The sequence below is a fragment of the Oncorhynchus nerka genome, linkage group LG20, assembly GCF_034236695.1.
Source record: "Oncorhynchus nerka isolate Pitt River linkage group LG20, Oner_Uvic_2.0, whole genome shotgun sequence".
NCBI classification, from domain to species: domain Eukaryota; kingdom Metazoa; phylum Chordata; class Actinopteri; order Salmoniformes; family Salmonidae; genus Oncorhynchus; species Oncorhynchus nerka.
The window spans coordinates 26782013-26798168 of NC_088415.1; the positions used below are offsets into that span (position 1 = coordinate 26782013).

Below are 16156 nucleotides of genomic sequence, written 5' to 3' on the forward strand. Positions count from 1 at the left end.
CAGATTCAGCTGCTTTTAATATTTGCTATGTTGTAATAAAGCCTTAAAAAATTGTTACAACAGACTGGTATTACTTTTAATGCATTTAGTGTTTACACTGCTCCAAACAGGCAGAAACATGATATAATCTAACAGCACCTGTTTGTCACAGATAATATGCACGCAGCTCTCGCTCCTTTACATTCATTCTTTGAAATGCAATCAAGCATTTTAGTTGTTTTATTTTATTTGTATTTTACCCCTTTTTCTCCCCAATTTCGTGGTATCCAATTATTAGTAGTTACTATCTTGTCTCATCGCTACAGCTCCCGTACACTTTCGGGAGAGACGAAGGTCGAAAGCCATGCGTCCTCCAAAACACAACCCAACCAAGCTTCTTAACACGCGCATCCAACCCGGAAGCCAGCCGCACCAATGTGTCGGAGGAAACACCGTGCACCTGGCGACCTAGTTAGCGTGCACTGCGCCCGGCCCGCCACAGGAGTCGCTGGTGTGCGATGAGACAAGGATATCCCTACTGGCCAACCCCTCCCTAACCCGGACGACGCTAGGCCAATTGTGCGTCGCCCCACGGAACCTCCCGGTCGCGGCCGGCTGCGACAGAGCCTATTAAATAAATATCTCTAAATCCAAAATTTGTCAGAGGTTGAAAAGCCATATCACATAAAACAATTCAACAACAGGTTATGGTCAATAACATCAAAGGCTGCACTGAAATCTAACAGTACAGCTCCAACAACCTTCTTATCTGTTCAACCAATCATCAGTCATGTGTGTCAGTGCAGTGCATGTTGAGTGCTCTTCTCTATAAGCATACTGAAAGTCATGCTGAAAGTCTACTCTACCCTGTTACCAGCACCTGGCCAGCAGTGTGGTTCAGACACAGAGACAGAGTCTAGGTTTTAAACAGGTTGGAATACAATAATGGGTGTTTGTTCCCTGTTGGTTCTACCACCTGTTCCTGTGATGTTATGTCACTGGATCATATTGCTATTGATCCCAGGACTTCCTGAGAAATTGTTATCATTCTGGGTAAACCAAATGAAAGTGAATGTCATGTCATGTCTGCTGCTTCAGCCGTAACACACACACACACATGATCTCACACACACACACACACACACACACACACACACACACACACACACACACACACACACACAGGAATGATGATGATATGACTTCAATGGAAGAAAGAGACAGTAATCCAAAATCCTCTTTATGTAAGCGTGTGCAGCATGATGCATGACAACACAGCGCTTCCTGTTGGGATGAGACATTTGCTATTGTAGGTACTCTATTTATACAGAAGTATGTGGACATCCCTTCAAATTTGTGAATCTGGCTATTTCATCCACACGTGTTGCTGACAGGTGTATAACATTGAGCACACAGCCATTCAATCTCCATCGACAAATATTGGCAGTAGAATGACCTTACTGAAGAGCTCAGTGACTTTCAACAAGGCACCTTCATAGGATGCCAACTTTCCAACAAGTCAGTTCGTCAAATTTCTGCCCTGCTAGAGCTGCCCCTGTCAACTGTAAGTGCTATTATTGTGAAGTGGAAATTATCTAGGAGCAACTACTGCTCGGCTGCAAAGTGATAGGCCACACAAGCTCACAGAACGGGACCGCCGAGTGCTGAAGCTCGTAGAGTGTATAAATCATCTGTCCTCGGTTGCAACACTCAATACTGAGTTCCAAACTGCCTCTGGAAGCAACGTCAGCACAATAATTGTTCATCGGGAGCTTCATGAAATGGGTTTCCATGGCCGAGCAGCCGCACACAAGCCTAAGATCACCATGCGCAATACCAATGCTAGAGTGATGTAACGCTCACCTCCATTGGACTCCGGAGCAGTGGAAACATGTTCTCTGGAGTGATGAATCACGCTTCACCATCTGGCAGTCCGATGGACAAATCTGGGTTTGGCGGATACCAGGACAACACTACCTGCCCCAATGCATAGTGCCAACTGTAAAGTTTGGTGGAGGAGGAATAATGGTCCTGGGCTGTTTTTCATGTTTCGGGCTAAGCCCCTTAGTTCCAGTGAAGGGAAATCTTAATGCTACCGCTATCTTACAATGACATTCTAGATGATTCTGTGCTTCCAACTTTATGGGAACAGTTTGGGAAAGGCCCTTTCCTGTTTCAGCATGTCAATGCCCCCGTGCACAAAGCGAGATCCAATCAGAAATGGTTTGTCGAGATTGGTGTGGAAGAACTTGACTGGCCTGCACAGAGCCCTGACCTAAACTCCATTGAACACCTTTGGGAGGAATTGGAACGCCGACTGCAAGCCAGTCCTAATTGCCCAACCTCACTAACGCTCTTGTGGCTGAACGGAAGCAAGTCCCCGCAGCAATGTTCCAGCATCTAGTGGAAAGCCTTCGCAGAAGAGTTGAGGCTGTTACAGCATTAAAGGTGGGACCAACTCCATATTAATGCCCATCATAGTGTATGTTGACTGACTGACTGACTGACAGACTGTGTGTGCATGCATGGATGCATGTTTTAGTGTGCAGAGAGAGAGAGAGAGAGAGATATTGGCTGTAGTATCCATCTCATCTGGGCAATTTTTAGTAGACATAATAGGCACATCAGTGATGCTATTGTTCTATTTTTGTCTCCCCCGTCATTAACTGTAAAGCCTGGGAGATCTAGAGAGTTAGACTAATGCATGCCGGTAGGTTTGAGTGCCTCATCTACGGTATCAGCAGTACTCTCACTATTGGCCTCTACAATACAAAATATGTATTGATGTGCTGTTTCTCATTGAGTTTGTATGGGACATTAGTTGAGCTGGTTGCTACTGTAAACAAACACAGTAAATACTATGGCAGTGTCTTATCATGATCAGGATAACCCAAACAAAGTCCATCCTCAATAATGGAAGGTTTCATTTCAGATAGTTGTATTTATACATGTTCAGTAGCAGTGTTGCAAATGCTTTGGCTTACAGCCAGTGAAAGTAATGTGAATGGGGGTTCTTGGCAAACATGACTCAGTGGTAGAATCCCTTGAGGCCTTGAGGTGTCTGCGTCAGTCTGTTTAAAAAGAGATGATTGTGCCTCCCGAGTGGCGCAGTGGTCTAAGACACTGCATCGCAGAGCTAGCCGTGCCACTAGAGATTCTGGTTTTCAGTCCAGGCTGTGTTGCAGCCGGCCGCGACCGGGAGACCCATGGGGGGGAGCACAATTGGCCCAGCGTCGCCCGGGTTAGGGGAGGGTTTGCAGGGATGTACTTATCCCATCACTCACTAGCGACTCCTATGGCGGGCCGGGCGCAGTGCATGCTGACACGGTAGCCAGGTGTACGGTGTGTTTCCTCTGACACATTGGTGCGGCTGGCTTCTGTGTTAAGTGGGCATTGTGTTAAGAAGCAGTGCGGCTTGGTTGTGTTGTCTTTCGGAGGACGCACGGCTCTCTACCTTCGCCTCTCCTGAGTCCGTACGAGAGTTGCAGCGATGAGACCCCCCCTCTCCCACTGCTCTGCCTGGCACTGCTGCAGCCCTAGCTCCAGCCATCTACCCACTGGTTTTAGGTCACCACAGAAAGCTTTATTAGTGCATATCTGTGTAGTGTATAATCTGTCACTGTTGTTAGACTATTAGACCCCTCTATGTCAGTTGTCTATGTGTGGTGTCTAGGTACCATACTTTACCAACCCTCTTTCCTTAATGTACATGTTTTAATCTGCGTAGAGTTCAACTCTGTGTGGCCCACTAGCTGCTACTAATAGATGTCCTTCTTCTTCTTCTCTCCTCTGCTCTACAACTGCTTCTTCTTCTCTCCTTCTTTCATGCCTTCCAGTTATTGGCTTCTCTTCTCTTTTGTCTCTTATGTTTTGTTTAGTGCTTCTCTAGCCTCTCCCTAACTGCTTATATAGTAGTAGATATCTGTTCTCGCTTGTTCTCTACTGACTCACTGCTCCCTCTGCTGTCTAAATGCATGTACTGCATGCCTTTAAAACACCAAGGTGTGACACTGGCTGACCTAACGGAGAAGAAGAAAGGGAAGTTTGGCTGGTTCAGCCAGTCCACAGAGACACAGGGTAAATTGGGTTGTGTGTGTGTGTGTGTGTTTTGCCCTCCCTCCTTTGCTTGCTTGTGCTTTGCTACTAGTGTGATGTGTTCTTGTCCAATTGTTGTGTTCAATCCTCTCTACAACTACTCTTCATTTCACTCAATCAGCCTCTTCATTAGATCTGTGTCCTCATGGCCTGACTCTTTGGTAAAGTAGGACAAGATTTGTCAATCAAACATCAGTATTTTGAGACACAACCAGCAGGTTTAAGGCTTCTAGAGGTTACGAGAGGTCATGTGCATGTTGTACTGTAACCTAGAATTCTCCGGAACTGGACCATAAGTGAATAAGGGAAATATTGTCTGCAAATGTGAACACATTGATATGTTGACTATGGAAAGGGTATGCATATTTGTAAACAATCCAAATAGATAGATTGCCTTGTAGACATGCATTGTGGGGTCATTTTGAGTCATTCATTGCCATTTCTTTTATTTAGTTCATTTTTATAAGCCTTGTTTTTTTGTACTCCATTCCTGTGCACTGTGATTTGGATTTTTCCTTGAGATATTTTGTGGAGTATTTTTGACCTTGTACTTACTTATTCATAAGGTTTGTACAGCATCTGCACAGATCCACTACTAGCATAACGTTTCTAACCCTATCAGAAACCACACTATTGTTATCCCCTTCACATAGTAAACAGCATGGATGATCTCTGCAGCTGCTGCAATCAGCCCTCTGTATTCTGACTGCCAATGATGGTCCCCAAAGAGCCCTATACTGAATGATGAGGATATGAAATCATGCCATCTTTACTAGATTTAAACTACCCAAAACACTCAACCATAAGTAGGATTGGGTTGGCTACTTTTGAAATGTAATCTGTTACAGTTACCTGTCCAAAATTGTAATCAGTAATGTAACCATTGGATTACCCGAACTCAGTAACGTAATCTGATAACTTTTGGTTACTTTTGGATTACTTTCCCCTTAAAAGGCATTAGAGTGAGACAAAAAGGATCCATCAAACGCATTTGACATGTCATCCTAGTGTTCTCTGACTTGTGGTCAAACTTTTTTCAATGCTGAATTGAATGTCATTGAGAAAACAGAAAGGTGTCATAATGTATTTTTTTTCACAAACATCCTTTCTGAATTTAAATGCAATCCAAGAAGTAATCATGTAGTTTTTCAAAAGTATCTGTAATCTGATTACAATATTTTTGCTGGTAACGTAACGGATTACAGTTATAGCCTTTTAAAAATCAGATTACATGTAATCAGTTACTCCCCAAACCTGATCATAAGGGTTCTTTAGGAGCCATAGTTCAACTGGATCTCACCTTACTTCCTGTGTTTGTGTGATGTCACAGCAAGCAAGCCCGCCAGCGAGACAGAGTCTGTGAACACTGACAACCCCAACGGAGAGGACGATAAGGCTAACTGCTGTGGACCACTCTGGTGAGTCTGTCTGTCTCTGTCTGTCTGTCAAGGTGCAAGGTTTCTTTCTGCCTGAATAGACTTAAAAAGCTTCTGTAATACGTCATTCATGCAAATGGAATTAACAATATGATTCTTCATTTCTTCAGTCAGAAAGTTATCAAATCAAAGTACAGGTCAGTCCTCTGTCAGTACTATGTGTCATTAGTTGTTTTGCATGGCCCTGATGCACATTGTGGAAATTCATCGTCACTCGCTTGTGTTTTTCCCACACACACACTCTGTCCATCCTGATCAGTCACTGCACTCCTGCTGATGTCCTCTTCGTCATCATCCACATCTTCATCATCCTCACCACGTCTGCATTTTGTTTAGTCTGTGACCCTGACATTGTTTGATATCTTCTGTCTAACATGCATGATTTCATTCCAGTTCACAATTAACCCGTTCATTAAATCCTGTGATGATCAACCAGTATGTAACACAACTTCCTGATTCGAGTCAGATTGTGACATCATTTCCTCTCTCTTGAAGTCGGCGATGGCGTCGCTGGAACCGGTTCTGCCGCAGGAAGTGTCGTGTTGCTGTGAAGTCAGTGTCTTTCTATTGGCTGGTGATCATCCTGGTGTTTCTCAACACGCTCACCATCTCGTCAGAGCACTACAACCAGCCTGACTGGCTCACGGAAGTACAGGGTGGGTACAGGGTCCAAATGTTATTTCCCAATCACATAGTTTTAGCATAATGTGTACTTTACAGTGTCCTTCTCAGAAACCCACAGGATACTTACTATGTTATCCTTGAATCTTACAATCTACAATGCCATTGTACTACAGTAGTGCCCTTGATAATCAGACAATACCTATGACTTACCCAGATACTGTATCTGCTGCATACAGTAACCCTTCCTACCAGATCCCCATAGCAGTGATCTTTATAACTGGAAAATGTTGTACTGTAATGTCTACATGCTGATGTCCGCTGCTCTCCAGATGTGGCCAACAAGGTTCTGCTGGCTCTGTTTACGTGTGAGATGCTGGTGAAGATGTATAGTCTGGGCCTGCAGGCCTACTTCGTGTCTCTGTTCAACCGCTTCGACTGCTTCGTGGTGTGTGGCGGCATCGTGGAGACCATCCTGGTGGAGCTGGCCATCATGTCTCCCCTGGGCATCTCTGTGTTCCGCTGTGTCCGCCTGCTACGCATCTTCAAGGTCACACGGTGAGACTGGGAGACTTCAGGAGAGGCTGGACATAGACTGGCGTGGTGGAGGTGTAATTTTGGCAAAATGTTTACCTCTGTGATACATTCACGTCACATCTCTTTCTTTGCTCACTGGTTTTGATGTATCATATACTGTTGGAAGAATGTTTATCAGTCTCTCGGTATGTGTGCTTGCATGCTTGCATATGGGTTGTTTGTGCATTCATCTTGACCTTCTCTTTCTCTCTCTGCCCTGTAGCCACTGGGCGTCTCTCAGTAACCTGGTGGCATCGCTGCTCAACTCCATGAAGTCCATCGCCTCCCTCCTGCTCCTGCTCTTCCTCTTCATCATCATCTTCTCTCTGTTGGGCATGCAGCTCTTCGGCGGCAAGTTCAACTTCGACGAGACGATAACTAAGAGGAGCACCTTCGACAACTTTCCCCAGGCTCTACTCACAGTGTTTCAGGTAGGACGACTCTACCTGTTCCTGGCTTCTCTCACAATGATTATTGATATAATCAACTTCCCCCAGGCACTACTCACAGTGTTTCAGGTAGGACGACTCTACCTGTTCCTGGCTTCTCTCACAATGATTATTGACATAATCAACTTCCCACTACTCAGGCACTACTCACAGTGTTTCAGGTAGGTTTCAGGTAGGACGACTCTACCTGTTCCTGGCTTCTCTCACAATGATTATTGATATAATCAACTTCCCCCAGGCACTACTCACAGTGTTTCAGGTAGGACGACTCTACCTGTTCCTGGCTTCTCTCACAATGATTATTGACATAATCAACTTCCCCCAGGCACTACTCACAGTGTTTCAGGTAGGACGACTCTACCTGTTCCTGGCTTCTCTCACAATGATTATTGATATAATCAACTTCCCCCAGGCACTACTCACAGTGTTTCAGGTAGGACGACTCTACTCCCAGTTCCTGGCTACCTGTTCCTTCCCCAGGCACTCTCACAATGATTATTGACATAATTGACATAATCAACTTCCCCCAGGCACTACTCACAGTGTTTCAGGTAGGACGACTCTACCTGTTCCTGGCTTCTCTCACAATGATTATTGACATAATCAACTTCCCCCAGGCACTACTCACAGTGTTTCAGGTAGGACGACTCTACATGTTCCTGGCTTCTCTCACAATGATTATTGACATAATCAAAATGTGATGACCTTATAATGGCGTTGTAATAATGTTGTGATATGACGTTGTGATAACATTGTGATATGACGTTGTGGTAACATTGTGATATGACGTTGTGGTAACATTGTGATATGACGTTGTGGTAACATTGTGATATGACGTTGTGATAACATTGTGATATGACGTTGTGATAACATTGTGATATGACGTTGTGATAACATTGTGATATGACGTTGTGATAACATTGTGATATGACGTTGTGGTAACATTGTGATATGACGTTGTGATAACATTGTGATGACTTGTAATAATGTAATAGTAATATTGTAATAATGTCGTGATGGCGTTGTACTAAAGTTGGGATGACGTTGTGTTACACTGTGTTGTGTGACTCAGATCCTGACAGGCGAGGATTGGAATGCTGTGATGTATGACGGCATCATGGCGTACGGTGGACCCTTCTCCTCAGGCATGGTCGTCTGCATCTACTTCATCATCCTCTTTGTCTGTGGAAACTGTATCCTGTTTTTAAAACGTGTAGAACACATGGCTTCAGCTGCCCCTAGTCATATAGCATTTAGATCAGTATTATCCACTGGTTCAAGAGAGACGCAATACTTTTGTTTTTTGCTTTTGTTCCACCCCAGCACTAACCCATTTGACTCAGCTAGTCATGAGTAGTTTCTTTGTTTGTTGAATGAAATATGTTAGTTCTGAGCTGGAACAATAACCGGTACACATTGCAGGCCCACAGGATCAGGAGTGAAGAACAGTGCATTACACTCAAACCTTAGGTCAATGTTGTATCTCCGTTGCCCTTAAGTCCAGTTTGCAATCAGACATCCTGCTGAACGTCTTCTTGGCCATCGCCGTTGACAACCTGGCAGATGCAGAGAGCCTGAACACAGCCCAAAAGGAGGAAGAGGAGGAGAAGGAGAGGAAGAAGAGTGCCAGGTAATGTCAGCACTGTCTTACTGAAAGAGAGGATGGTCTGTGTTTTTCTGTTGTTCCTCCTGATGTTGTCTTGTGTTTGGGCTCTTTTTTTCTCCAGAGACACTGATAAGATGGAGGAGCTGAAACCTGAGGACCAGGATGGGGATCTCAAGGTAATCGGAGTAGCTTTTAGATTGGGGTTTTAGAAAGTCAGAGAAGAGCAATCCATAACCACACAGAGGCGCCATTAGACAAAAGATTTTGTAATGGTGGCCCACTTAGAATGATAAATTCTAAATAAATACATTTTAAATAATTATAGGCCAATCTCAAAGCGGTCACCCCTGGTGAAAATACTTGAAACCCTTGTGAGTGAAGAGCTCTCTATTTTACTCTATTTTATCAATGTACCAATCGGGCTTCAGGGAGAAGCATAGCACAATTACAGCAGCCATGACGGTTTTAAATGATATCACTGAAGCCCTTGACAAAAAACAGCACTGTGTCTCACTTTTTATTGATCTCTCTAAGGCAGTTGATCATGCTATACTAAGTCAGAGATTGTCGAGTGTAGGTCTTTCAGAGCATGCAGTTGCATGGTTTGCTAACTATCTGTCTGATAGAACTCAGTGCTCTCAATTTGAAGGGCTTATGTCTGTTAAATTGGCTGTCTTTAATGGCGTGCCACAAGGCTCTGTACTTGGTCCTCTCTTATTCACTATTTATATAAATAAAGACAAAAATTTCCAAAATTCACAACTTCATTTTTATGCTGATGATATTGTTATTTACTGTTGTGCCTCGTCTCTTACAAAAGCTTTCCAGAACTTGCAAACTGCTTTTTATACTGTTCAACATACCTTGTGTCAATTGAAGCTTATTCTCAATACTGACAAAACTAAACTAATAGTGTTTTCTAAAGCAAGAAATAGAACTCTGAACCTTTCACCTATTACTACCTGTCAGGGCAAGGAGATTGAGGTTGTAACCTCATATACATATCATGGAATTTTAATTGATGATGGCCTCTCTTTTAAATTGCATATTCAACAACTTACAATAAAATTGAAGCTGAAATTGGGATTTTATTTTAGGAATAAGGCCTGTTTTTCTTTTGAAGCCTGAAGGAGGCTAGTATCAGCTACATTTATGCCCTTACTATAGACTGGAGATATTTTATATATGAATGCTTCCGCTCAGTGTTTGAGATCAATTGACGCCCTTTACCATGGCACTTTGAGATTTATTTTAAACTACAAAACCATTACGCACCACTGCACTTTGTATACCAGGGTTGGCTGGTCTTCTCTAGGCTCAGTCACTGGTATACTTTTATTTACAAAGCCATTTTGGGTTTACTACCTCTTTATTTGGGCATTTTTATTGTTCAGAAATGTGGTGGGTACTCTCTTCGTTCGCAGGACTTTATCCTGCTAACTGTTTCAAATGTCCGAACTGAATTTAGTAAAAGGGCTTTTATGTACTCTGCGCCATCGTCTTGGAAATACTTTTAAACTGGAAGAACATGTCCCGATTGGTGTTTTTAAATCACTGATGAATGATCTTGAGACTGATTCCCTGACCTGTCAATGTTTTTAATTTGCTGTTTTTGATTTTGTTATACTCTTGTGAATTCTATGGTTTTTACTAGATTACTTGTAGTTTTTCACGTTGTTTGTCTGTAATTTTTGTAATGACTTGGTCCTGCTTATCTTGGCCAGGACGCTCTTGAAAAGAGATTTTAAATCTCAATGAGCCCTTCCTGGTTAAATAAAGGTTAAATAAAATGTTTTAATAAAATGATACAGTGAGTTAAAACCATATGGCATTCATAACAGTACAGATACACTGCTGTCATTTGTGTCTTGATGAATGTAGGTTCCACTGGAGGAGGAAGAGGAGAAGGAGCCGTATCCCACTCCAGACACTCCAGGTAACCTAATCTGTTCTGAGATCAGTGTCCTAGCTTTGTTGCCATAGCTTCCATGGCCTGGAACTGCCTTATCTTTGATCCTGGTTTTCCCCAGTTGGTGATGATGACAATGATGATGATAATCTGCCAGAGGTTCCGGTTGGGCCACGCCCTCAAAGGCTGTCAGAACTCAGCATCAAGGAGAAGACTCCGCCCATCCCTGAGGGCAGTGCTTTCTTCATCTTCAGCCACACTAACCCGTAAGTATAGTGGCTTGCGAAAGTATTCACCCTTTCTTTGCATTTTTCCTATTTTGTTGCCTTACAACCTGGAATTAAAATGGATTTTTGGGGTGTTTGTATCATTTGATTTACACAACATGCCTACCACTTTGAAGATGCAAAGTATTTTTATGGTGAAACAAACAAGAAATGCAACAAAAAAACTGAAAACTTGAGCGTGCATAACTATTCACCCCCCCAAAGTCAGTACTTTGTAGAGCCACCTTTTGCAGTAATTAAAGGTGCAAGTCTCTTGGGGTATGTCTCTATAACCTTGGCACATCTGTCCACTGGGATTTTTGCCTATTTTTCAAGGCAAAACTGCTACAGCTCCTTCAAGTTGGATGGGTTCGCTGGTGTACAGCGATCTTTAAGTCATACTACAGATTCTCAATTGGATTGAGGTCTTGCCTTTGACTAGGCCTTTCCAATACATTTAAATGTTTCCCCTTAAACCACTCGAGTGTTGCTTTGGCAGTATGCTTAGAGTATGCTCATTGAACATCCGTCCCAGTCTCAAATCTCTGGAAGACTGAATCCGTTTTCCCTCAAGAATTTCCCTGTATTAGCGCCATCCATCATTTCTTCAATTCCGACCAGTTTCCCTGCTGATGAAAAACATCCCCACAGCATGATGCTGCCACCACCATGCTTCACTGTGGGGATAGGGTTCTCGGGGTGATGAGAGTTGTTGGGTTGGCGCCTGAAGGTACCACGTTCATCTGTACAAACAATACTACACAAGTATAAACACCAAATCAAATCAAATCAAATGTTATTTGTCACATACACATGGTTAGCAGATGTTAATGCGAGTGTAGCGAAATGCTTGTGCTTCTAGTTCCGACAATGCAGTAATATCCAACAAGTAATCTAACTAACAATTCCAAAACTACTGTCTTATACACAGTGTAAGGGGATAAAGAATATGTACATAAAGATATATGAATGAGTGATGGTACAGAGCAGCATAGGCAAGATACAGTAGATGGTATCGAGTACAGTATATACATATGAGATGAGTATGTAAACAAAGTGGCATAGTTAAAGTGGCTAGTGATACATGTATTACATAAGGATGCAGTAGATGATATAGAGTACAGTATATACGTATGCATATGAGATGAATAATGTAGGGTATGTAACATTATATAAGGTAGCATTGTTTAAAGTGGCTAGTGATATATTTTACATCATTTCCCATCAATTCCCATTATTAAAGTGGCTGGAGTTGAGTCAGTGTCAGTGTCAGTGTGTTGGCAGCAGCCACTCAATGTTAGTGGTGGCTGTTTAACAGTCTGATGGCCTTGAGATAGAAGCTGTTTTTCAGTCTCTCGGTCCCAGCTTTGATGCACCTGTACTGACCTCGCCTTCTGGATGATAGCGGGGTGAACAGGCAGTGGCTCGGGTGGTTGGGCCCACGCAGCCGTCATACCGCTCAGGAAGGAGACGTGTTCTGTCTCCTAGAGATGAACGTACTTTGGTGCGAAAAGTGCAAAACAATCGCAGAACAACAGCAAAGGACCTTGTGAAGATGCTGGAGGAAACAAGTACAGAAGTATCTATATCCACAGTAAAACAAGTTATATATCGACATTACCTGAAAGGCCGCTCAGCAAGGAAGAAGCCGCTGCTCCAAAATCGCCATAAAAAAGCCAGACTACGGTTTGCAACTGCACATGGGGACATAGATCATACTTTTTGGAGAAATGTCCTCTGGTCTGATGAAACAAAAATAGAACTGTTTGGCCATAATGACCATCGTTATGCTTGGAGGAAAAAGGGTGAGGATTGCAAGCCAAAGTTCACCATCCCAACCGTGAAGCACAGGGGTGGCAACATCATGTTGTGGGGGTGCTTTGCTGCGGGAGGGACTGGTGCGCTTCACAAAATAGATGGCATCATAAGAAGGAATATTATGTGGATATATTGAAGCAACATCTCAAGACATCAGTCAGGAAGTTAAAGCTTGGTCGCAAATGGGTCTTCCAAATGGACAATGACCTCAAGCATACCTCCAAAGTTTTGGCAAAATGGCTTAAGGACAACAAAGTCAAGGTATTGGAGTGGCCATCACAAAGCCCTGACCTCAATCCTATAGAAAATTTGTGGGCAGATCTGAAAAAGCGTGTGCAAGCAAGGAGGCCTACAAACCTGACTCAGTTAAACCAGCACTGTCAGGAGGAATGGGCCAAAATTCACCCAACTTATTGTCGGAAGCTTGTGGAAGGCTACCCAAAACGTTTGACCCAAGTTAAACAATTTACAGGCAATGTTACCAAATACTAATTGAGTGTATGTAAACTTCTGACCCACTGGGAATGTGATGAAAGAAATAAAAGCTGAAATAAATCATCCTCTCTACTATTATTCTGACATTTAACATTCTTAAAATAAACTGGTGATCCTAACTGACCTAAGACTTGGAATTTTTACTCTGATTAAATGTCAGGAAAATCGAAAAACTGAGTTTAAATGTATTTGGTTAAGGTGTATGTAGACTTCCGACTTCAACTGTATACTGAGATCATGTGACAGATCATGTGACTGTTAGAATGCACACAGGTTGACTTTATTTAAGTAATTGTGTGACTTCTGAAGGTAATTGGTTGCACCAGATCTGATTTAGGGGCTTCATAGCAAAGGGAAGAATACATATAAACCCCACACTTTTACATTCTACATTTCTTTACATTTTTTGAAACAAGTTATTTTTTTCATTTCACTTCACCAATTTGGACTATTTTCTGTATGTCCATTACATGAAATCCAAATAAAAATCATTTTAAATTACAGGTTGTAATGCAACAAAATAGGAGAAACGCCAAGGGGGGGGGTGAATACTTTTGCAAGTCACTGTAGGTCTCAGTACTAAACATATGTTATAATGCACGCACACCCACACACTCAAAAACATGTGATTTCATGGCTTTTTTCCCTCAGTGTCCGGGTGGCCTGCCACAAGCTGATCAACCACCACATCTTCACCAACCTCATCCTGGTCTTCATCATGCTGAGCTCTGTGTCTCTGGCTGCTGAGGACCCCATACGGAACTCCTCTGCACGCAACATCGTATGTTTACTGCAGCAGACGTTTCTCTTACAGAAAAATAACATTTGATAGCATCAAGATAATCTTTACTTCCATGAAAGTAATTTGACTGTAATTTTACAGTAATGACACTGTCACGATAATGTCTAATAGTGGTATGAAATATCTGTGTTAAAAAGAACTAAAAACCTCAAATCTATACTTCATTGCAGTGGTAATCAATTTAGGACTGTTGATGCTTTCTGAAGTTGTTGATATCATGTCAATGTGTTGATGCCTTGAACTCCTGTTAAACTTTCACATTGCTTTTTGCAGATACTTGGTTATTTTGACTATGCTTTCACGGCAATCTTTACTGTTGAGATCCTATTGAAGGTAAATGCTCTCCCCCTGTGTGTGTGTTCTGTGCTCTAGTGCTTGTGTAGTAACGCTCAGACCTTCTCGTTGCTTTCCAGATCCTAGGCTATGCAGATTATGTCTTCACTAGTATATTTACCTTTGAGATCCTGTTGAAGGTAACCAGGTTTCTATGACAACCATAGTCTTGCTACACTCCCCCGTCTACTGTATGTCGCCTGTTTTTAAATGGCGCCTGTCTTTTTCTGCTTGTCTGTCAGCAACCATCACGGCACCTCTTTTAACCACAAACCAGTTTGGAGCCAAAAGAGGGGGAAATATGTATTTTTGTATGTTTTTGAGTGTAGCATGGATCACTCCAGTAGCATGAATCACTGCCTTGCTATTGTGTCCAGTTTTAACTGCACCCTGTAAAGATGAGGGTTCATTGTAGGTCACCTCTTTGTGAACCTTACCCTGGTCTGTTTGTACATTAGCCAACAACTCCTTTGTCATTGTCAGTTTGGCTTATGCTAAAGCAACCAGGTTAGGAGATCCTTGACATGCTTCCCAGACCCAATTCTCTTCTGCTGTTCAGCTCCCACCTGTGTGATCTCTTTGCTTCATGTGAAGGCTCACATCTGCATCAATTTCTATCGGTCAGACGCTTGTTTTGGTATGATTGTTTTGAGTACATTCACAGAGTATATGCATGAAACCATGACACACATGAATGACTCTGAAGCAACCTCCCCCCTCTCTGGTTTGGGAGGCTTTCATACACTTCTGTACCGCTCTACTGATGCAAGTCCCATGTTTTGTGTTTTAAGCCTGGGCTTAAATATGCAAATGACAGAACCAATAGATTACCTGTAGATTCAAGGAACATGTGTTGAGCTTTGTTCTAATCTATAAAGGAAATTAATAGCATATCTCTGAAATAATGTTTTATTTTTTGTTGTGTTTGTTGGTTGCTGTTAAAACCAGTTTTTGTTCCATTGAAATACCCTTTGTGTCTTATTGAGCAGGATGTGTAGGAGTTTGAGCAAGATTAGAAGGAACTAGATCTGTATCAGTGTGTGTACGTGTGTTTGTCTGCACACTCTGAGAAAGAGCATGTGTCAACAGATGTAGAATCTTAGCTTGATCATCCTGTTGCAGGAGAACTTTCCTGAAATGCAGGACATTTAAAACGTGTCGTGTATTGGAGGTTTTAAATGAATCAAACCCCACAAAAATGTACGTTAATTAGAATCCACATAATAATTCACATTTCCTGTTATTATTTTCCTGCTGTAGTAAACTGGCTCAAATGAAGATCCTACATGTCTAGCTCATCTACAGTTGTAGCTGAACCTGTTGTGTGTCTGGTATGAGATGGTCCTAGTGTATAGGTCAGTATACCTGATGCCGGCCTCCCTGTGCTCTCTAGATGACAGCTTTTGGGGCTTTCCTCCATAAAGGAGCCTTCTGCAGGAACTACTTCAACCTGCTGGACCTACTGGTGGTTGGAGTCTCTCTGGTGTCCTTTGGCATTCAGTACGTAAAAATGAATCAATTGGTCGATTGGTGAATCAATTGGTCGATCAATCGATTGATCGATCCATCAAGCAAGAAATAAATCAATCAATCATTCAATCAGTCAGCGATGTGGCCATAACTGTCTGTGTTTGGTGGTCAGGTCATCTGCCATCTCTGTGGTGAAGATCTTGCGTGTGTTGAGGGTGTTGCGGCCCCTGAGGGCCATCAACAGAGCCAAGGGCCTCAAGGTGAGACGGGGGGGCCAGTGGGCCACAGTGTAACAACTGTT

The 16156-nt window shown here is 42.7% G+C and overlaps 1 protein-coding gene across 5 annotated transcripts in view; it reads left to right on the forward strand.

Annotated features, from left to right (window-relative positions):
* LOC115124333 (voltage-dependent L-type calcium channel subunit alpha-1D-like) overlaps positions 1-16156 on the forward strand; it is a 231158-nt gene that overhangs the window by 169658 nt on the left and 45344 nt on the right. For 2 of the 5 annotated variants that reach the window (XM_065005347.1, XM_065005346.1), the window contains exons 10-23: positions 5405-5492; positions 5621-5647; positions 6006-6166; positions 6464-6689; positions 6931-7138; positions 8229-8349; positions 8672-8786; positions 8884-8938; positions 10644-10698; positions 10793-10937; positions 13902-14031; positions 14326-14385; positions 15779-15885; positions 16028-16115. In XM_065005347.1, the coding sequence (XP_064861419.1) occupies positions 5405-5492; positions 5621-5647; positions 6006-6166; positions 6464-6689; positions 6931-7138; positions 8229-8349; positions 8672-8786; positions 8884-8938; positions 10644-10698; positions 10793-10937; positions 13902-14031; positions 14326-14385; positions 15779-15885; positions 16028-16115 (1586 nt within the window). Of the gene's footprint in view, positions 1-3987; positions 4057-5404; positions 5493-5620; positions 5648-6005; positions 6167-6463; positions 6690-6930; positions 7139-8228; positions 8350-8671; positions 8787-8883; positions 8939-10643; positions 10699-10792; positions 10938-13901; positions 14032-14325; positions 14386-15778; positions 15886-16027; positions 16116-16156 lie in introns of those variants that run through there. The other 3 variants (XM_065005349.1, XM_065005350.1, XM_065005348.1) reach the window with 3 other exon arrangements.